The sequence below is a fragment of the Myotis lucifugus genome, unplaced genomic scaffold (genome assembly GCF_000147115.1).
Source record: "Myotis lucifugus unplaced genomic scaffold, Myoluc2.0 scaffold_1, whole genome shotgun sequence".
Classification (NCBI taxonomy): Eukaryota; Metazoa; Chordata; class Mammalia; order Chiroptera; family Vespertilionidae; genus Myotis; species Myotis lucifugus.
In genome coordinates, this window is record NW_005871049.1 from 37722371 (window position 1) to 37750084 (window position 27714).

Consider the following 27714-nt stretch of genomic DNA (forward strand, 5'->3'; position numbering starts at 1 on the left):
GCTAGCAGCCACCAGGACCTACTGTGCACAATTTCATGCATGGCCTTAGTCTATATCTATATAATATAAAGGCTTTAAGCGCCCTTTACACCTGTTGGACTGAAGGACCACTTGATGGTGTGCGTGGTGACACGCACTACCCACAGGGGGGCAGTTGCTCAACGCAGGAGGTTCCCCCTTGGGTGTCCAGGGCGTTCCAGAACCCACCTTCTTGGGCCCACCCACCCGCCAAGGTTCCCCCCCCCCCCCCCCCCCAGCTGACCAGGTGGTCAGTGCGCTCCCACAGCCAACCTCCTGCAGCCAGCCAACCTCCCCCAGGGTCAACTGGCCGGCCCTGATTGGCCCCGATCGCCAGTCAGGCTGAGGGACTCCACCATGCACAAATTCATGCACCAGGCCTCTAGTACTTTAATAAATAATAAACTTTTAAAAAGACATAAGGTAATATTGTAACTCTCAAAGGGAGCCAACATAAGATAGCGGAGATTTAGGGTTTCATTTTGGAGCCAAACAGAAATCTTGTTTCTTTAACCTATTAGTGAAGTGAACTCTCATAGGTTACCCTGAGTCTAAATGTTTTTATTTATCAGGAAAGGTTAGCAATACCTTCCAAAGAGGATTGTTTTAAGAATTAAATGAGACAGTATATACAAATTGTTGTGCACACGCTAAACTATAAATTGTAATTGCTGTTATTATTGTAGTTACTATTGTTATTTTATTATTATTATTTATCTTTATGAACTAAGTGAGATATTCACAGGACTTAAACAAATCAAGCTTAAAATGTCCCTGACAGAAGATTATTGTAGGATGCAGTTTATGCTTCCTAGTGTTTCATCCCTGATTGAGAGACTTATTAACTGGGCACTGCACGCTGGTATTGGAGGCCCTCTGTACATGAGCAGGAGAAATGAGGGGCCTACGAAAAGGATTCAATGACAGAGAGAAAGAGGAGCAGCCCTCGCTACACTCACTGTCTGAAAGCAGGAGTGAGTGAGGAGGTGAGACTCCTTTCTCAGGAGTGGAGCACGGAGCATGGAGTGTGAGCCCTGGGGGCACGCCTTCTCTCCTCACATCCATCCACGTCAGCCCCATTCTCTTTATTTGAGGGTTCAGTGTGTGTTCATTCATCCTGTTGAGTATCTGAACAATAGATGGAACAATATATATTTTAATACAGAGAGCAGTTTTTGGAAGAGATTTCTTGTATTGCAAAACACTTTTTCTTTCAAATAATGTCAAATAGTAACTTGTTTTTCCTGGATCTTCAAAGTGTTAGACTTTCATAGTAAATATTAACTGTTAAACTATTTAATTTGGAGCCTGCTGAACAAATGTTAAGTCTGTTTTCAGAGTTAGACTACCTGCAAAATCTTGGGTCCATCGTAGATCACTCTTTGCATACTTACATGTTTAACTAGAGACTTGCTGTTTATTCTCTGCATCTGAGTGTTTTGCATGTTTTCCTGGTTGTTTCAGATCTTAACTCTATAAGTGGTTTGAGTGTAATTGAGAAACAGTGACAGCTATAATGAGCCATCTCCACTTTTCCTTCCTCTTCTCATCTTTCTGTCCCCATCACTTCACCCCTCCTATTTGTAGTTTTCTTATCCTCTTTACAAGTGTTTTTTTTTAATTTCTTTATTGATTAAGGTATTACATATGTGTCCTTATCCCCCCATTATCCCCCTATCCCCCCTTTACAAGTGTTTTTATTCTTCAGGTGGTATGGTTTTCAAAGGGAAGAAATGTGGAGGAACCAGCTGAAATATAAACATAACCTCGTGTTTGGGCTACCTGCTAATAATTAGCTAAACATCTCAGTTGGCAAGCGTAATTTTTACATTGCCAAATTCTGATGTAAAGTAAAAGGGAAAGTGAGTGTTAAAGTCTACAGTAAAAGGACTATACTTAGTTTATTTTTTTATTTAAAAATAAAGATCCCTTAAGCCCTGGCCATTGTGGGTCAGTGGGTTTGATTCGTGGTCAAGGTCACGTACCTGGGTTTCAGGTTCACCCCACTCCAGGTCGGAGTGCCTGGTGGGAGGCAACCAATCGATGTGTCTCTCTCATATCGATGTTCTCTCTCTTTCCACCTTCTTCCCTCCCCTTTTCCACTCTGAAAATCAATGGAAAAAGTATCCTCTGGTTAGGATTAGCAACAACAAAAAGATCCCTTAAGAAGCTAGGTCTCATCATGAAAAAACTCCCAAAAGTCCTTTTGTGTTCCATATTTCAGAAGCTAGGAGGGTTTGGTGGCAATAAGTGATCATAGGCCAGAGGGCAACAAGAAACATCTTCACATGGTTTGGTTTTTTTTTTTTTTTTTTTTTTTTTTTTTTTTTTTTTTTGCTTTCATTGCTGGGTTCATTGCTGGTGGGAGTATAACACTTTAGAAAATAGACACCTACCTCATGACTCAGTAATTCCATTTCTAAGTTCTTACCCAAGAGAAATGGAAGCATATGTCCATAAAGACTTGCACAAGAATATTCATAGCAGCCTCTCAGAATAACCGGAAACCGGAAACAACTCAAACATCCATCATCAGATGAATAGATAAAATAAATTGTGGTACCTCCATACTGTGGAATCTTGCTCAGCTCTACAAAGAAATGAACTATATCAATGAACCTCAGAATTATGCTGAGTGAAAGAAGCTAGACACAAAAGAGTATGATTTCATTTATTTGAAGTTCCAAAAAAGGTGAAATGCTTAACATGTATAGTCAGAGAAATTGTCTCGCCTTAAGGAGGGCTGGGATTGATTGTGAAGCCCATAGATGAACTTCCTGAGTTAATGGAAATGTTTTATGTTTGATAGGTGTGTGGGTAACATGGAGACATATGTGGTTCTTAAAACTCAAGTATACCCTTTCTTAGACAATCAGGATAATGTCTGTACCCTTCAGACACTGAAAAATATTCTGTGTTGAGTGGAAAAACGAATATGTACTCTAGCCTTGCCTCTTTTGCTAATTATGTAGCCTTCCTCTTTCCTTATCTATGAAATGAAAATGATTTCTTTTTAGGGTTATTAAAAGCCCCAAATGCATTACTATAGGAGTCAAAAATGTTGCCATCTTTCAAATTCTTCCTTATTTTATCCATCCCAATACTCATTTATTATTATTTTTTATTATTATATTTTTTAATCCTCACCTGAGGGCATGCTTAGAGGGAGGGAGGGAGGGGGAGAGAGAGAGAGAGAGAGAGAGAGAGAGAGAGAGAGAGATATCAATGTGAGAGAGAAACTTCAATCAACTGGTTGCCTTCCACATGCACCCTGACCAAGGATCAAACCTGGAACCCAGGCATGTGCTCTGATAGGGAATCAAACCAGCAGCCTTTGGTGCACAGGATGATGCTTAATCAATTGAGCCACTCCAGCCAGGCTCTAACGCTTATCTAAATTTTAAAAAATATTTTTGGAAGTTAGAATGTGTCTTATAATTAATGATATCTTAAAATTAGTAGGCAGACATTTTTTTCTCCTTTGAGGTATATAAATTGATGGGTTTTTTTTTCTTAAAGTTGATGGTATCTTAAGATGCAGTGGCATATGGATATATATTTTGTAGTTTTTGACAAATTCACAAGTAAATAAAGTATCTGATTTTCCCTGAGCAGAATAATTTGTTATGAACTAAGTTTGCTGGAAATAAATACATTAATCTGTCCCTGCCCCCCGACTTGTGCATATCCCATTTATATGTATGGCCCGTCCATGTCAGACAGAGGAGCAGGGTTGGGCTGTGCTGGAAAGCACAGTGAGAATTCCCCTGGATGCTTCTCTTCTTGGTCGGCTCTGCCACTCCAGAGTTGAGGACAGAGACCAGTTGTAGAAGCCGGTACATCTTGAATAGTCTGTGGTAGGCTGCTTAGTGAAAGTGTTGAAACCCACACTTCTTTCCACCCTTATTCTCCATCCCCATGTCTGCCTCTTACTAGGGTTGTTTGGATCCCACCCTTACCTAGCTGTTCCCCAGCTCCTCATTCTTCTCTCCTGCCCCTCAAGATGCATTCCTAAAATATAGTGGTGGTTATATTTCCAACTAGCCCACCAAATCCTTTCTAACCAGTAATGCTTTTGTTTGCAGTGGAAATCAAAGAGAGAACAGCTTTGTTGAGAATGCACTATTTCAGCTACATTGTGTTTAATTAGCCTTTCAAAGCAACCTAACCACCGTTTATACCGTGGTTTCTGTGGGGAAGTGCTTTCTGAGTTCCAGAAGCTGACTTTACAATGGGCCTATATCCCATTTGTTAGCTCAGTACTCTGTATGTACGTGTGTGTCTGTATAGATCAAGACGCTTTTAACACTGTTTTCTTCTGCAGTGTATTTAATTTTAATATACAACTTTCCATTCTCCAGGATGCCCAGGGAGTGGAGGAACGAGAAACATTAGCGAGAATGGCAGCTAATGTGGAAAACGCGGCTTCTGCTGACTCCGAGGCTTACATTGAAAAATACCTTCGAAGCGTGCTGGATGTGGAGAACCTGCTCACTCTGGATCGCCTTCGCCAGGTCATTCCGTGGCGCTGGGTGCAGTGGGGCTGACCCAGCCCGATTCTGTGTTTGACTTTTGGCATCCCAGTATTGTTACGTGTAAACTTTGAAGCATCTCCTTAAGTGGAGCATATTAATTTAGCCTTGCCGGTGTAGTCTGTGAAGATGCAAGAGTTACATTTTGAAAGTTATTGTTTCCAAGGCACTATGTGGTATCTAGTTGCGTTGGAAGTAATGGGAGAAAGTATTTAACTTTTGCTGGCTAAAGAATCATTTTAAAAATGCCTTCACACTGGGCAGTAATGTTGCTGAAGAACTATGCAGTAGTGAGGCACAGTGGGTCCTAGCTTAGCTGGACAAGCCTCCCACAGCCGTAGAACAGTCTCCAGATGGGAGAATAGAAATGCCAGCAGTAAACTTAATCCTTAGGGAAACCCTAAACCTCATGCTACCTAGCAATTTGAGACTTTTTGCAACCAAACATACTCATGAAAAATAAAAGTGAAAGATCTGATTTTCATGACCTTTCTCCTGGGACTGACTTCTGCCAGCTTCAGGGGGGCCGTCAGTATAGAGGAGAGAAGCATCTAGTAGCCTGTCAGCTCTGCAGCTAACTTTGGATAGTCCACAGTATTGTAATGGGATCACTCGTCACGTGGAGTGACAGCCATTATGTACAGAACTAGGAATGTATATGTGTAGATGGTCACTAAAGGCTTGCTTTCACTGGTATTGCTTCGGAGTGTGTCTCTGATACAGTTTCCCTCTGGTTCTGACTGGCAGGAAGTTGCGGTGAAGGAGCAGTTGACGGGCAAAGGGAAGCTGAGTAGGAGGAGTATCAGCTCTCCCAATGTGAACAGAGTGAGTACATGGCGTCCCATTCTGTGTCCTGCTTTTGTCTCCTTTCTCTTCTCTTTCCTTGAATAGCTCTTCCCCATCCTTTCAGTCTCACCTCAGATATCATTTCCTTGTCTGAACGGGTTGAAGGGCCTCTGTTCTGTTCCCTGGAGAATCTGTGCATGGCTCTGTCCCTGCCCTTCCTGATGTCGGGGGAAGTACCGTTTAAGCACCTCTCTGATGTTTCTCGTTTCTCTAGCACCGGTGGTGCCGTCACAGTGACTGGGTGTTCTGTGACCAAGTGCCCAGGGCAAGCCATTTGAATTTTCTGGACTAACTTATTTTTAAATTGAGGAGAAGTCTGGGTTAGGTTTACAAACTCAATTGCTTACAGGCCATCCAGGATAGTATAAAGGAGTAAAATAAGTTAAGTTTGTTTCATGACAGTGTCTTAAGTTTGTTGTTTTTTTTTAAAGACATGAATGTATAATTTATGTGCATATGAAGCATGCAGATAATTCTTCACAAAGAAATATGCTTATGGCCCTAATTTACCTCTCCTTTTCTTACTTTTGATAAAGATATGGATATAGGAAACATTATACCTTTGTCTGGACTTTACACCAAGAAAAGCCACACTACAAGCATTGTGACAAAGAGCAGCTGACTCTCAGCCTTAGCCTTTGAGAGACAATAGTGATGTGTGCCCCCCCCCCCCCGCCCCCCGCAGTGACTGAAAGACATCGCTCGGTGCTCTCAGACTGAATGGTTGGGAACATTCTCCGAGGTTAAGAAGTATCACTTTAATTCAGCATTCATATCTCTCATTCCTTCAGAAAATGATACGTTTAAATGTACTGATACATGCTGAGATTTATTATTTAGAATCCTATGATTTAAAATAGCTTGTGTATATACATTTGCTATGAATACCCAGAAAAAGGAGTCATAAGATCAGATACATAAGATAACCAGTAACCTGGTATCTTTTAAATGGAAGGGGATAAACAACAGAAGTATTTCTTAATCAGGCCCAGTTGGTTGTTTCCTTAGCATAAACTGGATATCTGATCTTATACAAACCTCCCTTCTTAAGATTGTGGCTAACCAATTTGATTTAAAAAAATGTGCCTCTCATCCCAAAGGCCACTAGTCTACGTTTGCAGCTGTGGCCTTGGCTGCCTGTCTGCTACTACCCAATTGGAACAGTCTGTTGACTCAGTTTTCAAAATCTTGTATTTCCAGGGCCGTAGATTTATGTACTTTTACACATAAAGGACTAATCTTCCTCTTTATTTCTTCTTCAGTTGTCTGGCAGCCGACAAGATCTCATTCCTTCTTACAGTCTAGGCAGCAACAAGGTACGTGTTAATAACTATTTTCTGTCAGTCTCAGACCTGTTTCTCGTTTGGCTCTCCTCTCAATGACCACACACTGGTTTTGCAGGCCCAAATCTCTTCTACTCTTCTATGCATGTGGAATTTATTGGAATGTGTTTAGAGTTCATTTCTTTTTATCTGATAGAATGTGATTTAATAGGCCTTCTTGTTACTCTAATTTTGGGGGGTTCAAAAACAAATTGGTTATTAAGTTCATATATCTGTTTAAAATACTCTTCTTGTTTGTGTCAGAAAAGGAACTTCAAATCAGATTTTTAATAGTAAAATATTGATAGAATGATTGAAAATGTATAAGAAATATGAAGATGATACCTAAAAGTTAGTTTTTTTGTTAGAAGAAAGAAAAATGAGGGAACAGAAATTTTGTTATCTGGAATTTATTTACTTGTTAATATAGCTTTCCCCAATTGAACAAGTTTTAAGCATAGATATCTCATTGTTATTAACTTAAAGGGATCTCTTGAAGATGTCACATATTACAATTTTGTGTGTGATATTTTTTGAGGACCCTGGTTAGATGTTAGCACTCTCAAATGTGGATAACATGCTCTGTGTTGATATCGTTAGGGGTTGAACTAGTGGGAGGGATTTATCACCAAGGCTAAGCTCAGAGGGCAAGTGCAGGAGCAGGAGCTGGCCAGAGCGAGGAGAGGAGTCCTCAGAGAGGGAGGAAGGCCCGGGAGGCAAAGTGGCTTGGAAACTGGAGGAGAAAGGGTTCCAGATTCTTTAGAGACATAAAGTGAGAACTGAAAGACTATTGTGGATGTGACAACGAAGAGTGTATTGGAGACCTTTCCCAGGGCAGTTTCTATGAAGGGCTGGGTAGAAGTTAGCTGGATGTGTCATTTAAATGAATAATTATAACCTTACACACTTTGGTTACTCTTCCAGGACTTTCCTTGTTTGAGTCATCTTGATTTCTTGGGGTGTCTGGGTAACTTAACAAAATTGTGGAAAGCCTGATTTCCACCCTCTCAGGTTTTCCCATGTCAATGTGCTGTCCCAGCAACAGGGATATGGATGCCTCCACTCTATTGCAATATATATTTTCAGTTGGCGTACACTTCAAAAATTTAAATACCCTTTCTCCCCAGTTTGCAATCTTCCTCAGCCATGGCAGTCCCACCCTCTGACAAACATTGGAGGTGTTGTCAGGGAGAGCGGAGGGGCCAGCTGGCCATTGCTAACTTTGTTCCCAGTGCAGCCGTGGAACGAGCCCTGAAAGGGTACCAGGCATAACTGGGCTTCGATCAACATCTGCTACTGTCCCGTGCTTGTCTCCAGATCTGCAGGTTAAAAGGATGTTCACATATCAAAAGTAGAGACCTTTGCTTTTCCCTAGGGGAAAGGTAGAGGGAAAGTGTTCTAAGATTTTTATGGAGGGACCTGTTTCAGGAATAAGGAAATTCATGATAGAGGATTATAACTGTGATGCTCGAAAACAAAGTGGAAAGAACACTAAGCAACAGAGTTTGATTTCGGGCTCACTTCAGTAGGGAGTACAGGGTGGCTCCCCTACTTTCAGACGAGGGCCCCGCAATAGTTTTATCATCCAAAGCAGAGCCTATTAACAGATTTTTAGGGAAAATAAATACTTTTAAAATTATATTTTCTTACTAGTGAGAAAAGAACCCCCTTGACCCCCTCCCTAATGCCCCAGCGTTAGCAGCACGGAACAGAGTTCACCCTGTGGCCTTTTAAATGAAACAATGAAAAAACATCTTCAAATATGGCATTGCCTGGAATTCAAAGTTTGTTATTAATGCTACCCATAATATAGTTCCTCAGGATTGAGTAGTGTTTAAACTAATTAACATACAAATGATCTAAACCCTATTAAATCCCTTTACACAGCAGCAGTGCTTATATGCATATGAAATTACCTGAGTACAAGGGAGTCCATTGTCTTAATGGCAGAAGATTAGAAACAAACTAAATGTCCGTTGGTTTAATCTGATTACATACATTTTATATGCACCTGGGTGTGCACATACATGTGCAATAAATAAGTGGGATGCTGTGCAGCTGTAAAAACAATAAGGAACCCCTCCAGGTACTAATATGGAAATTTAGTGTATAAACTTAGATATCACCAGGATATACTAAGTAATTAAAATGAAGTGCAGGATGTATAGTAGGCTGCCATTTGTATTATTGAAGGAGGGGACAAGAGGGAAGTGTGTGGCAATTTATAGATTTGCTTATACATACATAAGAAATTCTATGAGGATATATGAGAAACTAATACCATTTCTTATCTGCCTGGGAGAGAGAGGGTGGAAATATGTGGGGAGCTGAGCAGGCACGGGGAGGGAGGTAGGCAGCTTCTCACTTTGAATTGTATGAATGCCTTTTTATATTATTTGGTTTTGGAGCATGTGAACAAATTACCTCTTTACAAATTAAATAAATTAAAATGTAAAAATTTTATTTTCTACCTTTTAAATTGCTAGAAGTTTTTGTTCTCTTGTATGTATTGGGTTGAGAGGGTCTCCACTTAGTTTATCCCTAACAATTTGCGCACAAAACCCTAAAGGAAAGATGATTGAAGAAATTGTTTTGGGAAATCTCAGAGACTCACGTTTTTTTCTTTTCTTTTGGGGACTTCCTGTATTTTTCAGTTTTCAGAGATCCAGGGAGAGGTAATTAATCCATTAGGTTTGCCTAATGAGTGGGATACAAGTACTATCCTACTACCTAAAACTTACCACTCTTGCTTTTGCCTTGGGATTAGGACTGAATTTTTATTTTATTGATTTTTTTATGACTAAATTTGACTCTGTGCTAATTTTTTGGGGCTCACCCTTTTGTAAAAATAACTTTGGTTGTCAGTATGTATGATTCCTTTCAAATGTTCCTCATTAACTGGGCCTAACATTGTAAAAGTACTTGTCAAAAGAGACTAGGAACTAAGGCATCTTACTGAATTTAGAAGGCTCTGGGATGGGAGGAGTTGGAGTTAATTTGTATTAAGCAAATAGTACAAATAAATATTTGGGAACTTGTAAGATGTTCTTTTCTGAAGCGTGGGATGGGGAGAGGAGTGAAAAAATGGTGCAAGTCCTTTGAGCATTCCTTCAACAGCACTGAACTTAGCTCAGCTGGACCATCTTGGTTTCTTTGCACAGAAGTGTTTAATGTTCAAGAGAATTGAGTCAGAAATATAATTTTATCATGGACTTGATGATGCTTAAAATTCTAGAAAATTTGTTTTGAAATGATTGAAGATTATGATTACATTAGTTACACCTACCTTGCCAACTTGCATGGCTTTTTCTGGGTTGTTTACATTAATCTATGTATCTGTCCCTCTGAACTTGATTATGAAACCAGACTTGTACAGAAGAATTTGATGTGCTGTGTCCTCCCCTGTGTGACATTGGAACTCTCAGGTTAGCCGCAGTAATGATTGGAATCAGGGAATGGCCACAACGTAGATTCAGGACTCCATTCTTTCCTAATTTTCAGTTAATGTCATGGCAAAGATTAATCATTTGGGAGCAGAGAGACAGTAAAAGGTGCAGCAGGGAGGGGAGAGGGAGTGGTCGGGGTACTAAAACCATCCAGTTTGGCCTATACCCCTTTGAATCCAGCCAGTCATATTTCACATTTCCTTATTTATTGATGCTTATTACATATTAAAATTGCAATAATTTTACTAAACTCCATCAAAATTGAATTTTATGAACTATTCCCAACTTTTAAATTCACCTTAGGGCCTAAAATAAATCACTCTCAATAAGCTTTTCAATTAAAAAATATAAAATACCCCTAATTGCAGTGATGTTGCTATTTATCATTACTGGATATTTCATCATGATTAAGGCAATTTTTTTTTTTAGATCAGATGAAAACCTAGCAAACTTTGCATGACCAGTCTACCAAGATGGGCTCATATTAGGTGCAGAATTAATTTCAGCAGATTGTTTTTTCATCTGAAAACACAATGGAATACTACTCTTGTTTTTTCATCTGGAAACACAATGGAATACTACTCTGCTGCAAAAAGGAAGAAAATTTTACCCTTTTTGGCAGCATGGATGGACCTGGAGAACATTATGCTAAGTGAAATAAACCAGTCAGAGAAAGACAAGTACCATATGATTTCACTCATATGTGGAATTTAATGAACAAACTGAACTACCAAGTAAAATAGGGACAGACTCATAAATAGAGAGCAGACAGCCTGGTGGTGGGGTGGTATTGGGTGGTATTTCTAAAGCCATTTGAGATGGAATTATATTTTTAATAAGTTTGCAAGATAGTGTTTAGAGTTTTTGATGCAAAGCTTAAATGAGTATTTAAGCTTTTGTGTGTTTTGGCCACATTACCTTCCTGAAAACTGCCCTGAGTTAGTTAGTTAGTTAGTTAGTTAGTTAAGTCTGATGCCAAAGATGCTTTGTTAGTTGCATTAGAAGCCACCTTAGGATCTGGAATATCACTTTATATACCTCTTTGTTACTTTCCTGATGGAAAAGCAAACCTCTTTACAGAAAACCCAAAGGTTCCATGTCTGTCCGAAGAGCCGTAGTGGGAAAACAGAGGTGGACGGGGACCAAACCACATTCCAAGTCAGCTGAGAGACTCCTGTGTTTGCCTGTTCAGTTTGCCTGTAAACGTGGTGCTAGCTACAGAAATGGCTGTCTCGAGTAGGGTTTTATTTCCTTGATTTCAGCCTGGGAGCACAAATAATCCCTAATACATATGAAGCTGGTGTAGGGATCCAAAAGGAAGCCGGAGTTTTCTCTTGCGCCTCCTCATCTGGGCTGATTGAAGTTCAATAGACAGGCAGGCAGAAAGTTGAAAACGGATCAGACTTACCTTTTTAGATTTAAGGGTATAGATTACTGTGATTGAAGTTAAAACAAAACAAAACAAAAAACCCACCATACTCTTGGACTTTGAGAACTGAGCTCATAAGAGCAGAGCAGTCCAGCGGCCCATTGTGTGGCCAAGTGCCTTTTATTCGTTGTCCCGAGTTCATCTCCCTCTAAAGTACCTTTAACAGGGATGCTTCCTCCCACCCCCGACATTTCAGTAAAGGGAGAATAACCGTAGAACAGCCAGGCATATACATTTTATTGAAAAGACACAAGTCCTTGTCCTCGGAGGGCAGTGTGTATAGCTAGACCCTGAACCACAGGTTTCATTTCTGGCAGGAGAACGGGGCACGTACTGCAGGAGATAGGGGTGTAGTGAGTGGTGTTGGTGAGTGTTTCCCCAGAGGTGTCGGAGAGGACGAAGGAGTGTTGTTCCCAGTTTATCATCCACATTTGTTGTTCCCTCCGAAGCAGGGCTCCTTCCAGCCCAGAGTGATTTGAGATGCTCTGTGTCCTTGTGTCTGGTCGGCGAGACTTGGGAACAGTTAGCATTCACGATTCCTCAAGGTTATGATGACGGTGAAGGTAGATGGATGAAGGGAAATGTGTCTCCGTTTTTCATTATCCGATAGGCCAGCAGTATGGCTAAGGCGGTATTAATTAAGGTACCGCATGCATCCTTTCAAATGTTCTCACTTGAGATATTTGAATATATGAGACAGTAAGAGTTATTGCTTTCATTCTGACTTGGTAGTAACATTGTGTGTGGGAGTGCCAACGGGGAGAAATTACTCGGGGAGCTGGAGAGCCCCGCGAGCGCCTTGGGGAAGAGGTGACACCTGCGTTATTTGTCATTGGACCATTATGCACCGAGCAGCCGAGGTGCTGACTCCAAATCAGCTCCTTAGTTTTCCTAAGGGACAGAGTGTCACTCTGTCAGCTGCCAAACAAGGCAGAAAAATAGAAAACCTGAAAATAAATTTATTCTCAAATTAAGTAAGTTGTCTTCAAAACAACCCTGCATGAGCTTCGCACTGTGAACAGCAGGAGGCTTCTTCCCTCTGCGGAGCTCTGAGGGCGTCGGCCCTCGTGTCCGGCCCCCTGATTGTGAAGTCCCAGAACACAGAGCTGCAGCAGCCCGGGCAGGAGAGATAATTACATTTCAATGCAAAGAACATTAATGAAACAGGCAAATCTGTAAGTCAGTGTGTGATTCATTCGCTCCTGCCATGAAGTATTTCAGATTCACAGTTTCCCGAATCGTCTCTCATGTCTGTTTTTGTTTCCTTGCTTCCTAACGCTAAACATCATGCCATTTTTTTAAAATATCAAGTGCTGAGAGAGTTCCTAGGGAAGAGTGTTCTCTCAGGTAAAGAGGATTCAGATCACTTAGGGCTTATTGATTTTATGATCAGTACTCAGGTTGCCGCTAAAAGCAGATAGGTTTCCAATACATATCTGAAACCTAAGAGGTCTTTCCACCTCCATCCATCTTCAGGCTCAGTGAAGACCTCGCTTTGCAGGTGATTACTAATGAGAACTCAAGTGGATCGCCAGGGTTACGCATCTGTGAAATACTAGCCTGAATGAATATAAAATACCATTATTTAACTCTAGTGATTATTACAGGATCAAAGGGAACTTGAAGCATTTAAGAGATTTGCATCTCATCTCAATTACTGGTTTTTGTCCTTGTAATGTTTGGTTGGAGTTTCTTTCTGTCCTAGTTGGGACTGATGTTAAAAGTGCTCTGATGGTATCACCATTTTTATGGCTCACCATAAGCTGTAGCATGGTAAATTAGTCCACCGCCTGGCTGGCGTTGTTCGGGTATTATGCCAGGACATCTCTTTAATGGGAATTTATAAAATAAGTTGAGAGTACAATAAAACTTGTTAATCCAGAGACTTCCATTATTGGAACGTGTGATTGCTTGATTTGGGTTTAACTGGAACTTATCTTTAATGTCTATTTAAAATGAGAAGCATGGTAGTACACGGTTGTAGAATTTTTACTTTCATGACGATATGTGAATGGATGGAAAGATGCACCCCTGGAGAGGAGAGGAGAGACACCTGCCTCCACTAAAGTTGTTCCTGAGTCAGTCGGGAGTCTGCCGTGGGAAAGGGCATCTCGGGGAAGTCAGGAAGCAGAACACAGGGAGTCTTTCAGAAGGAAGGTGTTAGTATATCCATATTTTGCGGGAAGCTGCATCCTGTAGTAGGAAGAATGTGAGGATGGAACTGAGGAGACTCTAAGTGCTAAACTGGAGGGAGATCCAAATGTGAGGTATCACTACTACTTGAGAAATGAATGCTCTAAAGCAGTGGTCGCCAATCTTTCAGACCTCATGGACCACCAGTGGTCCGTGGACCACCGGTTGGCGACCGCTGTTCTAAAGAAGAAAAGTACGTCATCAAACTGGTCATGTCCTGTCCAGGGACTAAAGCTTTAGTAATGTATAACAGTTTTTTCTTAAATATCTTTAGATTTTTATTATTGTTGCTGTTGTTAAATGATTGATTTGAATCAAAATTACCAATTTTCTCCTATAGGCCCGGTGGGAAAGTCAACAGGATGTATCGCAAATCACAGTTTCCAGAGGAGCCGCTCCGGTCGCCCCATCCCTCCCTGGTTGTCCCCAGAATAACCATTCTCCTGATCTAGGTAAGTTAGGGTTTCATTTGCCAATCACTGTCATGAAGTTCCAGCAGCTTTCAGAAAGAGTATAAATCAGGATTTCCTCCCAGGTAACCGCTGTTCTACTAGTTCATGCCCATCTGGGTTTTTCTCTTTGTCTTAACATGTTGAATTCCACTGATTTTTGAACGTTGAATTTGTCTTGCATTCCTGTGATAAACCCTTCCCAATAGTGATATGTTATCCCTTATATTTGCTTGATTCCTTTTGCTGACATTTTAAGGATTTTTGTGTATATGTTCTACAGTGAATATCTGTCAGTACTTTACTCATAATAATAATAATGTCTTTGTTAGCTTTTGGTATCATGATTATATTGGCCTCATAAAATGACTTGGGAAATATTTTCTTATTAGTCTTCTCACAGAACCAACATTTGGTTTTATTTTCTGTTTCATTGATTTCTGTTATTTCTTCATTTTTCAAATTTTGGCATGCTGTGCTTTCATTATTTTATATTCAAAATATTTTCTAATTTACCTCTGATTTATTTTTTGAGCCATGGAGTATTGAGCATGTTAATTCATTTTCATATATCTGGGGGGTCTTCTTATTGATTTCTTATTTAATTTAATTATAATTAGAGAATAGACTCTTTAACATTTCTGTCTTTTGAAATTTTTGGAGCCTTTGCTCTGTCTTGGTGAACATTCTGTTTGTACTTGAAAAGAATGTCTATTCTGTTTTGGGGCATCGTGTTCTGGGTATATCAATTAGGTCATCATGCTTGTGATCATCTCATCTCTGCCCTTATTGACTTTTTGCTATTTGTTCTATCAGTCACTAAGGGGAGGCATTGAATCTCCAAGTATGATTGTGAAAATTGTCTATTTTTCCCTTTAATTATGTGGGTTTTTTCATCATTCACTTAGAAACTCTGTGTTAGATATAGACTCATTAAGGATTATTATTTTTTCCTGAGGAAGCGATATTTCTCATTATGAAATATCTCTATATCTCTGGTAATAGTTACTTTGAAATATGTCTTGCTTGATATTAATATAGCCACATCAACTTTCTTTTGCTTGTTTGCACGGTGTATCTTTTTCTCAGTTTTCAAAATTTTAGCCTATATTTGTCTTTAAATTACAAGTGACTGTCTTGTAGACAGCATATAGTTAGGATTAGCTTTTGTTTTAAATCTAGTCTGACAATTCTGCCTTTTAATTGGCATCTTTAGTTATTTTACATCTAATATTATTATTATGTCTGCCATGTTGCTATTGGTTTCTATTTTTTTAAATTAATTTAGAGAGAGGGAGAGAGAGAGAGAGAGAGAGATCAACTTGTTCCACTTATTGACTTACTGATGCTTTCATTGGCTGATTCTTATATGTGCCCTGATTGGAGATGGGACCCACAATCTTGGCTTATCGGGACTATGTTCTGACCAACTGAGCTACCCGGCCAGGCTAGTTTCTATTTGACCTTTTTATTTTTATTTTTTCACTCTGACCTCCTTTTTGTCTTCTTTTAGTTTAATTGAAAAATATATTTTAGACAATCATATAGTCTAACTACTATGCTGTAAACCTGAAACTAATACAAAATAATCTTGAATATAAACTGTAATTGAAAAATAAAAATAATAAAAAGAAGAAACCCAGTGAAGGATGGAGAGTTGTATAGGATCTCATAGCTATAAATAAAAAAGTTATCCCCCCTCCCCCCCCCCCCAAAAGATAGGAAAAATTTAGTGTTTGATTTTATTTCCTGTTTTGGCCTTCGGGTATGCCTGTATTTGTTTGATTACTTAGTAAAGTCTGTGCTCAAGGACCCTAGTTACATCCTTGACCTGTCACAGCCTATGAATTAATATCATCTCCCACTGCACACATATAAGAGCCTTGCAACAGTAGTTCCATCTGACTATTCCCTCCCACCCGTATTTTGTATTGTTGTTGTTGTATCTTTTACTTTTCCAGATGTTATTGAACCCATTTTACAATGTTACTTCTTTTGCTTTAAAATAACCACTTTTAAGGAAATTAAGACACTAGAGAGAATCTTTTCTATTTTCCATCATAGTCATTATTTCTGGCATTAGTCAGGCCTTCCTGAAGATCTTATCCTCATCTGATATCATTCAGCCCAAGGAGCATTCTGTATTATTTCTTATTGTGCCAATCTCCTGGGGAAGAATGCTCTCCCCTTTTGAGAATATCTTTATTTCACCTTATTTTTTAAGGATATTTTCTCTAGATAATTTTGAGTTGACAGTTTAGTTCAGCACTTCACAGATGTTACATTATCTTTTAGACTCCTTTTCTGATGAGAATTCAGCCGTCATTTCTGTCACTTTTCCCTTACATAATGTCTTTGTTTATTTGCTTTCAAATTTTTCACTCTCTTACTTTTTAGCAGTTGGACAATGATGTGCTTAGGTATAGTTTTCTTAGTATTTATTGTGTTTGGGTTTCACTGATGTTCTTAGATCTGTAGGTTGAGTTTTTCAAGAAATTTGGGCAATATTCAACTATTAGTTCATAAAACTTTTTCTACTGGACTTTTCTCTCTCCCTTCTGTTTAATATTGCACACGCAGGTTACAGAAGCTCTATTTCTTTTCTAATTTCTATTTTTAATCTTTTTATCTTATTCTTGTTTCTTCTGGTTGGATAATTTCTTTTGTCATTTCCAGTCTTCTGCTAAGCACATTTAGGGAACTTTTTATTTAAATTATTATTCTATTCGGTTCTAGAATTTACCATTTGCTTCTTTTTTTGTAATAGTTTTACTTTCTCTGCTGATGTTCCCTCTCTGTATGTTTGTTAAGACCACATTCTTCTTTACATCCTTAGACTTGTGTATAGAAGCTTCTTTAAAGTTTTTACATGCTCAAGCCAGCATCTGGACCATCTCATGTTCTATTCTGTTAACTGCTTTTATATTTACTATGGGTCATATTTAATGAGTTTTTACAAATGTATATGCCCATTTAACTGATACCCCAGACAAGTATAGCAGATTTATGTGACTCCCCCTGATCAGCCAATGTTCTAATTTCAGATTAGTTTTGCTTGTTCTACAGGTTCATATAAAAGGAATCATACAAGCCCTGGCTGGTGTGGCTCGGTTGGGCATCGTCTGGTGCACCCAAAGGTTGCTGGTTCTATTTTGGTCAGGGCACATGTCCAGGTTATGGACTTGATCGCCAGTGGGGGACATGCAAGAGGCAGCCAATCAATGTTTCTCTCTCATTGATGTTTCTGTCTTTTCCCTTCCTGTCTCTCTAAAAATAATAAACTATTCTTAAAAAAAAAAAGTAATACAATATATATCTTTTTTGTGTTTGGTTTTTTTTTTTTTTGCTCACCATTTCTATTCAAGTCATCCATACTGCTGCATGTATCACTAATTTATTCTTTTTTACTGCTGAGAAATATTTCATTATCACAATTGAATTTATTACCATTTTTAATCAGCTCTATTTATGGGCATTTGGTTTCTTTCCAGTTTTTGGCTACTACGAATAAAGCTTGTTCTTGTATAAGTCTTTTTTGTGAACATTTGTCTCAAGTAAATACCTAGGAGTGAAATACTGGGATATAGAGTACCACCTTGCTTTAAAATTCTGTAAAATGTACATCTATCTATCTGTATATATAATCAGTGCTACTTGATTTACATATTTACCACTTCAGTTTGATCATTATTGCCACACTGTATTGTCTTGTACCACATTGTATTTTTCTGAGTTTAGTTTCTTTTTTAGTGAATTATATCCATCATTAGTGCTTTTAAAAATCATTTTTAGTGAAAAACTATGTCTTTTATACATTAAAGTTTTTATTTTGCTCTCACTTTGAAGAATCCTTTTACTATGGAAAATACCAAACATACAAAGTAGAAAGAGTACCATGATATGCCCTTTCAAGTACCCCTCCTGACTTCAAAGTAATCAGTTCCTCACTAGTCTTATTTATCTGTACGCTCACTACTTCTTACTCTCTAATGACTATTTTGAAGCAAATCCCAGATATTATTTTATCTGTAATTATTTGTACATGTATCTCTAAAGCAATAACCACAGTAACATTTTACTCCTAAAAAATAGTCCTGGCCGGGTGGCTCAGTTGACTGGAGTATCATCCCACACACCAAAATGTTGTGGGTTGATTTCCTGGTCACATACACAGGTTGCAGGTTCAATACCTGGTCAAGGGGCTTGCAGTAGGCAGCCAATAGATGTTTCTCTCTTGCATGGATGTTTCTCTCTTTCTATCCTCTGGTGAGGGAATAATCTATATCTCTAAAAAGCTAAGTGACCAACTGTTTGTCCGTCCGACCGACTCACCGGCCAGCTGGTACATATGACGCACACTGGCAATTGAAAAATAAACGTTGACTCGCGCATGCGCGATACAGATAAAGCTCTCTAATTAATTGCCTTTCAATGTGCACGAATATGTGCACCGGGCCACTAGTAATAATAATAATTAGTATTAAGTATTATCAAATATCTCTTGTTAGTATTTCCATTTCCCCAATTGTATAAAAAATATATTTTATGTATTTTGAATGAAAATCCAAGTGGGGTTCATCCATTGTGATTAGTTGATATGTGTAAGTCTGTTTAATCCATGTGCTCTTCTCATTCTTTTTTTCTCCATTGCATTGTGTTTGTTGAAGAAACTAGGTTTTTGTACAGTATACTGTACATTCTTATTTTTGCTGGTTAAATCCCCATGAGGGATATGATTCTCTGTAAATTGGTAGTTAGATGTATAGCATTGATCAGATTCCGGCTAATTTGAGGGAAGGAAGGGAGGGAGGATAAATGAATGGGTAGTTTTGTGTACTTCCCCTCAGGAGACACCACGTGTCTGTCTCTCTTTTTGTGATAGATGCAGCCTTTGGTTGACAATTGGCTAGATATTTATTTAATTAGGGGTCATCCTCACTCTAGAATGTTAGTTTAACTGCATATAGAACTCTAGATTGTCCCTAATTTCTTCCCCTCAGCATTTAGATAATTATATCTTCTGGCTCTTTAGTCATCTTAAACTTATATTGTTTACCCCTTTTCTTTTGGTTTGTTTCTCTCTTCCCTATTTTTGCCTTCTTGTAAAATTGTTAGAGTTTTTTGAATTTAGTTTTAATGTATCTCTTGACATTATAGCTATCTCTTTGCTTTATTTTTTAGTGATTGCTCTCATGCTGACAAAACATCCTTACCTTTTCATAGGTTACTTAGAGTTAATATTACACTACTTTGTGTAAAATGTAGAAACCTTAAACTGTATAAGTCCACGTACAACTGTACTGCCAGTGAACTGGAGTCATTGCAGGGTCAGCGTGGAGTAGGTACCGGTGGTTGTGTACTTCACTTTAGGCAGTATCCCTTACAAGTTTCTCAAGTTGTCTTGCTTTAAAAACAGTGTTATGAGGATACAGTGTTTTGTCTTTTATGAGTTGGATTAGATTTTCCTAAAAATTTAGTTTTATTCACTAAGGGGAAAGAAATCTTATATCATAGGCGTTATCTGCACATTTGATCCCAGCCTTTGGTAATTAAGAGCACGTAAGAATATGGTTGGTTCAGGGCCTCTGTTCCCCTCTTGTAAGAACAATTAGAACACTACTCTCCTCCTGAAAGGTCATTTCATCATTTTCATGCAGTAAATAGCATGAAGAATTAAAGTTGAATAAGACATAGTTCCTGACTTCAAAGAGTTTAAAGTTTACATGGAGTGCTACATGTGTGTGTTATCAGCTATGTGATTTAAAAGTAAAAAACCAGTTAGTGACAGGACTGGGGTTGGGTGACCCTGTGTATACTAACAGGAATACTGGAGATTAAAACATTTTAGAAGTACCCCAATTGCTGCTATTTAATTGGAAAAGGAAACCCCAATGTGTTTGGGGTAACTATAATAATACTGTTTTTTTAATATTAATTTTTAAAGAATACCTTTTTAAATTATATTGTTATATCTGCTTACAAATGATCCTTGTCAAATTTGCAGTAAAGAGAGAGATGTCTTTGTGATTGTTTTTCTTTTCCTTTCAATATTTTGACAGGACGTAGTAGCCAAGTGGCCTCCTACCTGACCCCAGTCAAATCCTTCGTGCCACAGATGCCCAAGCTGCTGAAGTCCCTCTTCCCTGTGCGCGACGAGAGAAGGGGCAAACAGCCGTCTCCCCTTGCACATCAGGTAAGAGCATCAAGAAAGCAACAGTGAAGCCCTGGCCGGTATTCTCAGTGGTTAGAGCGTCAGCCTATGCACCAAAAGGTCACGAGTTCAATTCCTGGTCAAGGGCAGGTACCTGGGTTGCAGATTCCATCCCTGGTTGGGGAGAGTACGGGAGGAACCTATGGATGTGTATCTCACATGAGTGTTTCTCTCTCTCTCCTCCTCTTCTCTCTCCCTCCCTCCCTTCCAGTCTCTAAAAATCAATGGAGCCCTAACCGGTTTGGCTCAGTGGATAGAGCGTCAGCCTGCGGACTCAAGGGTCCCAGGTTCGATTCCGGTCAAGGGCATGTACCTTGGTTGCGGGCACATCCCCAGTAGGGAGTGTGCAGGAGGCAACTCATCGATGTTTCTCTCTCATCGATGTTTCTAACTCTCTATCCCTCTCCCTTCCTCTCTGTAAAAAATCAATAAAATATATATATATTTTAAAAAATCAATGGAAAAAATACCCTTGGGTGAGGATTAACAAAATAAAAGAAAGCAGCAGTGAGCATTTTTTTCTGAGATTGCTGGCAAAATGGTGCTTTGTGTTGCACTGAAGCTGGAGTGAGAGTGATGTCAACAATGGGGTGGGGTGGGAGGGGTAAAAACTGGGCTTTTAGATCTGGTAAAAGCTTGTGATAATTTCTCTTCCCCTCTCTTCAGAGATAACAGAGCTGTTTAAACTTATTGACACACTCAATCCTTTTTGCTTTTAAAAAATGCCAAGTACACTCCTAATGTGATTTATGGTAATATCACTTAGAGCAACAATAGTAAAATTTATGAAGTGCACTTAATGTTTCTTGTGTATTGCCAAACAGAAAATGTAATTCTATTTTTAATTCTTGATTTCATTTCTCATTTCAAACAATTTCATATCATCACTGTTCTTCCTTCTCCACCTTTTCTTCTTCTACTGTGGTTTACCTGTTCTTTCACTTAAAATATTAAAAGTGATCATTTGTCTTATTTCCCCGTTTTCTCTGAAACTCAACTCAGCCTTAGAATAAGTTTTAGAGAAAATGTGAAAGGGCTTTCCAAATAATCAGGAAACTGTTCATATGAGATGGTGAATGGGAAGCCTGTTGGCAATGCAATTTCTGGACTTACATAGGTGTGCATTCAGCAGAAATTGATAAATGAGGATTTATTTATACTCATTCAAAAACACATACAGTGCAAGTTCGGTTGTTGAAATAGGTCTTTTGACATCAGCTTCTCCACATTCACTTAAACATTCAAGTTACAGAAATGCAGGTGAGTTCCTGTCTGAGACCTTAACTACTTAAAAGAATCTTCTAAGTTCATAAATGCATATGCAAGGGCAATGGTGTTAGTTTTGTAAGGCTGCTGTGCAGATATATAATATTTTTAGCCTAGCATTATATAAACATATACATAAGCATACATGTACACATATTGGATGAAAAAATTAAACACTGAGATTTTGGAAGTGTTTAACTAAATTTAACTAGGCATATAATTGGTGTTTGACAATTATCAAAATGAATCTATGAGAGCTAAAAGAAATAGCATGTCTAATACTTGGTGGGGTGAGGATAGGCAGAAATTATTTTCCCAAGGGTTTGTTATTGCATTCAGTATTCTGTTCTGATCTCCCACATCATTATTTTGCAAAGTATGATTTATGGACTGTGTCAGAATTTCCATGGTAACTTTTTAAAAAGGCAACTAAAAAATATATACAGCCTGGTCTCAAGCCATGGCTCACTTGGGGCGCCTTATAATCTGCCTCTATAAGCAGCCAAAGTGATTCCTAGTCACATTAAAGCTTGATAGCCACCATTTTTCAACTGCTATTTGGTGAAGACAGAGTTATAGACATTAAAGGAAATCAGAATGGCATTAGAAGTCATTGAATCAGCCCACTATAGTTATAATTTTTTTAAAAATATATTTTTATTGATTTTAGACAGGAAGGGAGAGGGAGAGAGATATAGAAACATCAATAATGAGAGAAAATCATTGATCAGCTGCCTCCTGCATGCCCCATCCTGGGGATTGAGCCCACAACCTGGGCATGTCCCCTTGACTGAAATTGAACCCTGAAACTTTCAGTCCGCAGGCCGACACTACCTATTGAGCCAAACCAACTAGGGCCAGTTATTATTTTTTAAAGCTTCTCTAAGTTTTTGATGTAGAAGTCAAATCATGTGCTACAATCAGAAATTATTTTTACTGTTTGATAGTAAGTGATTGTTTCTTCTGCACGAACAATAATGTGTCAGAAGCGAATCTAGTGATTGGAGAATAACTCTAATTTGTAATGTCCAATTTAAGAGAGTTAATCTCACAATATTTTGAAGATATCTTAGAGCAGTATTTGCTCATTCAGCTTACTTTTTTTGAGCATATACGAGCAAAGGTGTTGGGGAAAGTACGGGAGGAACTGTTAGGGGTTCAATATTTCATAAATAAATGGAAAGATAAAGCTGGACTTACCCTAACCGGTTTGGCTCAGTAGATAGAGCGTCAGCCCTCGGAATGAAGAGTCCCAGGTTGGATTCTGGTTAAGGGCACATACCTCGGTTGCGGGCTCGATCCCCAGCCTGGTCAGGGCATCGCAGGAGGCAACCAATCAATGTGTGTCTCTCACATTGATGTTTTTCTTTCTCTGTCTCTCCCCACTCCCTTCTATTCTCTCTAAAAATCAATGGAAAAGTATTCGCGGGTGAGGATTAACAAGATAAAAAAGTTGGACTTAGCAAATAGATGCCCAATAGTAGGGCTAAAATGTTCCAACTGGTTCGTGAACTGAAGGCTCTTTACTCAACGTCATCAGGGAGTTGCACCTTCCCTGCGCCATCTCTGTCCCTGTCTGACGACCTTCCAGCTACAACCTGCTGGAGACACTTCGTCGCTAGGCTTTATTCAGTGCTGCAACGTCTGCCAGGTTTCCTTCTGCGGACTGCTCAGTCCCTCTTGATTGCCTTCCCTGGGCCTGCTTATTCCCTAAGCCACTGATACTCAGGTGCCCCAGAGCACTAGCCTGGGCTCTCTAATTCTTTGCTTGGGTGATGCCATTCAGCTCCACGGCTTTACCTATTCATACACTGACAATGCTCACATTTCCATCTCTAGCCCAGACGGCCCTGAGCTCTGGCTTTGTGGATCTCATTGCCCATTCAACTTCTCCACTTACATATCAGGGAGGCATTCACAGTTTATAAGTCCAAAACATTACTGTTTGTTTCAGCTCACAAGTCTGCTTACTCCTAGCACACAAGATACTAAAACACGTGACCATCTTAGGGTGTAGCACAAACATCCACTTTGCTTACCTCTTACAAGCAGTGCACCAGTGAAACTGTGTAGGTACCACTCCCAACCCAGTGACCTCTGACCTTCTCCATTTCCCATCACTCATGGTGCCACTCTTGTCTCTGGCTGTTGCAGCAGCTGACCAGTTGGTCTGTCTGTCTGACACTGTTTTTGCCTCAGGACAGTCTCTCATTTACAAAGTAGCCGGAGTGATCTTCCACACCCTTACATTAATTCATGACTGGAAACCTTCCACTGTTTCTCACTGAAACGGGGTAAAGTAAATTCCTTCCTGTGTGATGTGGTCCCCTGATCTTTACTCGTATTCTCTTTATTCTCCTCTTTGTTCACAATACTAAGCCATATTGGCCATTCTTTTGTTTGCTTGTTCGTTTTAAACCTCAGTAACACATGAAGTTCTTTTTGGTCTTAAGAGTTTTTTTCCCTTTCACTTGGACTGCTCTTTTCCCAAGTCCTTTTTATGGCTTCTAGGTCTCATGTAGAGTAGTTCACTACTAGTGGGGCCACGAAAGGCTACTGTGAGGAAGTATGTTTAGTGTAGAGTGGCCTTGACCAACCAAACTGAAACAACAGCCTCCACCATACACAGTGCACGGGATCACCGTCCTTAATTTTTCCCTTGGGAGTTATTGTTAGGTCTCTATGTTTATTGATTATCTCTAGACTATAACCCTTGAGGGCAAGGGAATATTGATAACAAAATGACATAATGCAGATTATTAATATTAGATAGCTTATATGTCCAAGGGTCATAAAGTGGCAAAAGGACTATGTTTACAGTTGCTGTTTAGAGGTGTGAGAATCACATCTGAGTGGGGATTTGAGATATCAAGACATATTGATGAACCTTTTTTCCTGGATTGATGTAAGTTTCACTAAAGAACCATTCCTAAAGGAGGGAAAAACTTTGCGTGTCGTTCTGGATTTAGTTGATCAAAGATGCATGTGTTCATCTCAGATCATGACTACCTCTGCTAGAGCTCTAAGGGAAGTAAATTCTTTTAAATGGCAGTATCAATATAGAGGTCCCACTACTTGGGCCACTTTAAATATGCTTTAAGTTGTTACACCTGAGTGGTGTTTTACCCTTGGAAATGCAGCCCTTTAGTGCCAATGGAATCCCAAAATATCAGCAACAAGAACATGCAGCATTGGCTACTTTAGTGTTCCCCAATTTTTTACTCTAATGGCATCCCGTTCACTTGGAAATCAGAGTTAAAACCTGAAAGTTGAGGTCCTGTTTTTGATAATCTAGCCTTCCCCTCCCTGTGGAACCTCCCAAGACTTCTAGGGACAAGGTTGGCTTATTTCCAACCAAACTTTGCCCCCCGAGTTTTCTCTGCTATTACTCAGGGGTTAAAGGGAGGGGAAGAGGGGGCTCTGTGTTCTCTAGGTTTACGCCAGACTTAACAGCTGTAGGTTAATCAACTATATCCTATCTAATAAAAGAGTAATATGCAAATTGACCATCACTCCAACACACAAGATGGCTGCCCCCATGTGGACACAAGATGGCCAGCAGGGGAGGGCAGTTGGGAGGGACCAGGCCTGAAAGGGAGGGCAGTTGGGGGCAATCAGGCCTGCAGGGGAGGGCAGTTAGGGGCGACCAGGCCTGCAGGGGAGGGCAACTGGGGGGACCAGGCCTGCAGGGGAGGGCAATTGGGGGGACCCAGGCCTGCAGGGGATGGTAGTTGCGGGGGGACCAGGCCTGCAGGGGAGGGCAGTTAGGGGTGACCAGGCCTGCAGGGGAGGGCAATTAGGGGCAACCAGGCTGGCAAGTGAGGGAAGTTAGGGGTGACTGGGCCAGCAGGGGAGGGCAGTTAGGGGCAATCAGGCAGGCAGGTGAGCGGTTGGGAGCCAGCAGTCCTGGATTGTGAGAGGGATGTCCGACTGCCCTCGATGGGTCCCAGATTGGAAAGGGTGCAGGCTGGGCTGAGGGACACACACCGCCCCCCCTCCCTCGCCGTGCACGAATTTTGTACTTTTGTGCATCGGGCCTCTAATCTCATAATAAATGCTTCATCATTCTTCGGTTGTCAAGCTCTTGCTTAAAGTTGGGAGCCCAGAAGTGATACAGTGATCCCTGTGCTTGAAAATAGTGCAACTGTTAGCTCCTTCTTCTAAATAATGTACTTTTACCAAAGTAGCATATTATTGCACTCTCTCTCTTTTTTTAAAGGCAAGTATTATTAGCCCATCATGCTTCTGGTCAACTAGCATTATCTTTTTTTTCTGTTTATTTGTGTACACTCTTGTCAATGAGTTCTCTTTTATTACGATGTTGTTTAACTGATGTGTAAAAATACTTAAATAAGGAACTTTAGATTCATTTCTAAAATTTTGCATCTTGATTATGTTTTAACATTTCTAGACTACCAAGATATTTTTGAGTGCTTATTTTTTGTTCTAGATATCATCTACAAATTTTTAAAGGGTATAATCTGTCTGTGTTTGAGTCATAAACAAAATACTGAACATTATAGGGCAGAAGGGAGAACCCTGTCATATGCAACTAGAGACCATTCCTCAAGTCACAGAACACAGAGCAACACATTTCAGCTCTATATATTCAGTACCTTCCACCTCCAATCCACATTTCTTCTTCTGCCAGAGAGATTGTGTATAACTTTGTTAAACACATTATGGAAATGAAGGGGCACCATGACCATGGGCTTCCTCTGTATCCCCAATCTAGTTAGCCTAAAACAAATTCAGGCTGATGGACGTTCTAGATCACCCTAGTCAGTACCTGGCCCTGCCATAGTCTGTGAGGTGTGACTTCCCAGTAGTGTAAGGACTACACAGACTACCGTGAATCTTGCTCTCTCTTTTGATTCTCTTTTTTGTTTGCTGCTAGTGCCTTGTTAGTTCGCTAACTTTGGCAGCCTAGATAAATAATCAATAACAGACTAAAAAAATTGTAGGTTTTAGAATGATATCAAAGATAGAACCCAGAAAAATAGAAATCAATGCATATACCTAAAAATAGAAATCAGAATCTGGATCAGTTTTACTGTATAGGAAGGGATGAATATTGACATGAATATTGCATAAGATAGTAAATAATTGTAGTGTTGCTTAAGATTTAGCATGTGAAACAACACCCAAAAAGAACCCAAAATTAGTTTGCGGATCAACAGACAGTACATGGTAACCAAATAGACCATGTATGATGGCATATTCTTATTCCTTTCCAAATCCCAACTTACTCTTTTCATCATTTTTAAAGCCATTTCTCTCTCCATTTCCCCCCTAACTACAATGAAAGGTATTAAAACTTATTTCTTCTCCTGTTTCTGTCCACGTTTAGTTTGGAGACTTAAAACGCCTTCTCTGGAGCATTCACAATAATGAAGAAACTTACTAACCCACCTAAACACTGCCTGGTCTTCTTGGGCATGATTAGCCCACACTCAGGTTGTTGCCCTGAGTCCTGGCTCTGTGACACTAGAAATACGTTGACCAGTTGGAAGGATTTCAGAGAATAACATCCAAAATGATTTATGAGGAAAGATTAAAGGAGTTATTTATAGCTTGACCAAACAATGACTGAGAGAGCTGCCTGTATAAGCATGCAAGGCAGATGGACACTGAAGGCGGGAGGAATCATGGAGGCTGGCTCCTGCGGCCGTGGCATGAAAGCACGGAACGACAGAAATGAAATTAATGAAGGGAATGGTAGCAGCTGTGGATAAGTCAAGTGGTTTATAGGTAGCAGGATATGCTCTTAAAAAACTATGGGATTTCTGTCACTTCTATTTTTAAAAAATAAGATTTTGAGCATATAAAAATAGTCCAGGTAAGAACCGAGGAATGGGATAGGTCCTGTTCCACTTATTGCTTGTATTTTCATTGTTCAAGTAGGTGGAATAGATGTAGAGGTTGTATAATGAGGGAATGATTGTTATCAAAAAAATGCTTTTAATCAGACTGTCCTTGACATTTTCAAACAAGAATGTTCA

The 27714-nt window shown here is 39.6% G+C and overlaps 1 protein-coding gene across 3 annotated transcripts in view; it reads left to right on the forward strand.

Moving 5' to 3' along the window:
* The window catches only part of KIF13B (kinesin family member 13B), a 166472-nt gene that overhangs the window by 121947 nt on the left and 16811 nt on the right, over positions 1 to 27714 (forward strand). For all 3 annotated transcript variants that reach the window (XM_023755815.1, XM_023755823.1, XM_023755820.1), the window contains 5 exons: positions 4380 to 4532; positions 5298 to 5375; positions 6659 to 6712; positions 14127 to 14238; positions 20295 to 20428. In XM_023755815.1, the coding sequence (XP_023611583.1) occupies positions 4380 to 4532; positions 5298 to 5375; positions 6659 to 6712; positions 14127 to 14238; positions 20295 to 20428 (531 nt within the window). The remainder of the gene's footprint in view (positions 1 to 4379; positions 4533 to 5297; positions 5376 to 6658; positions 6713 to 14126; positions 14239 to 20294; positions 20429 to 27714) is intronic.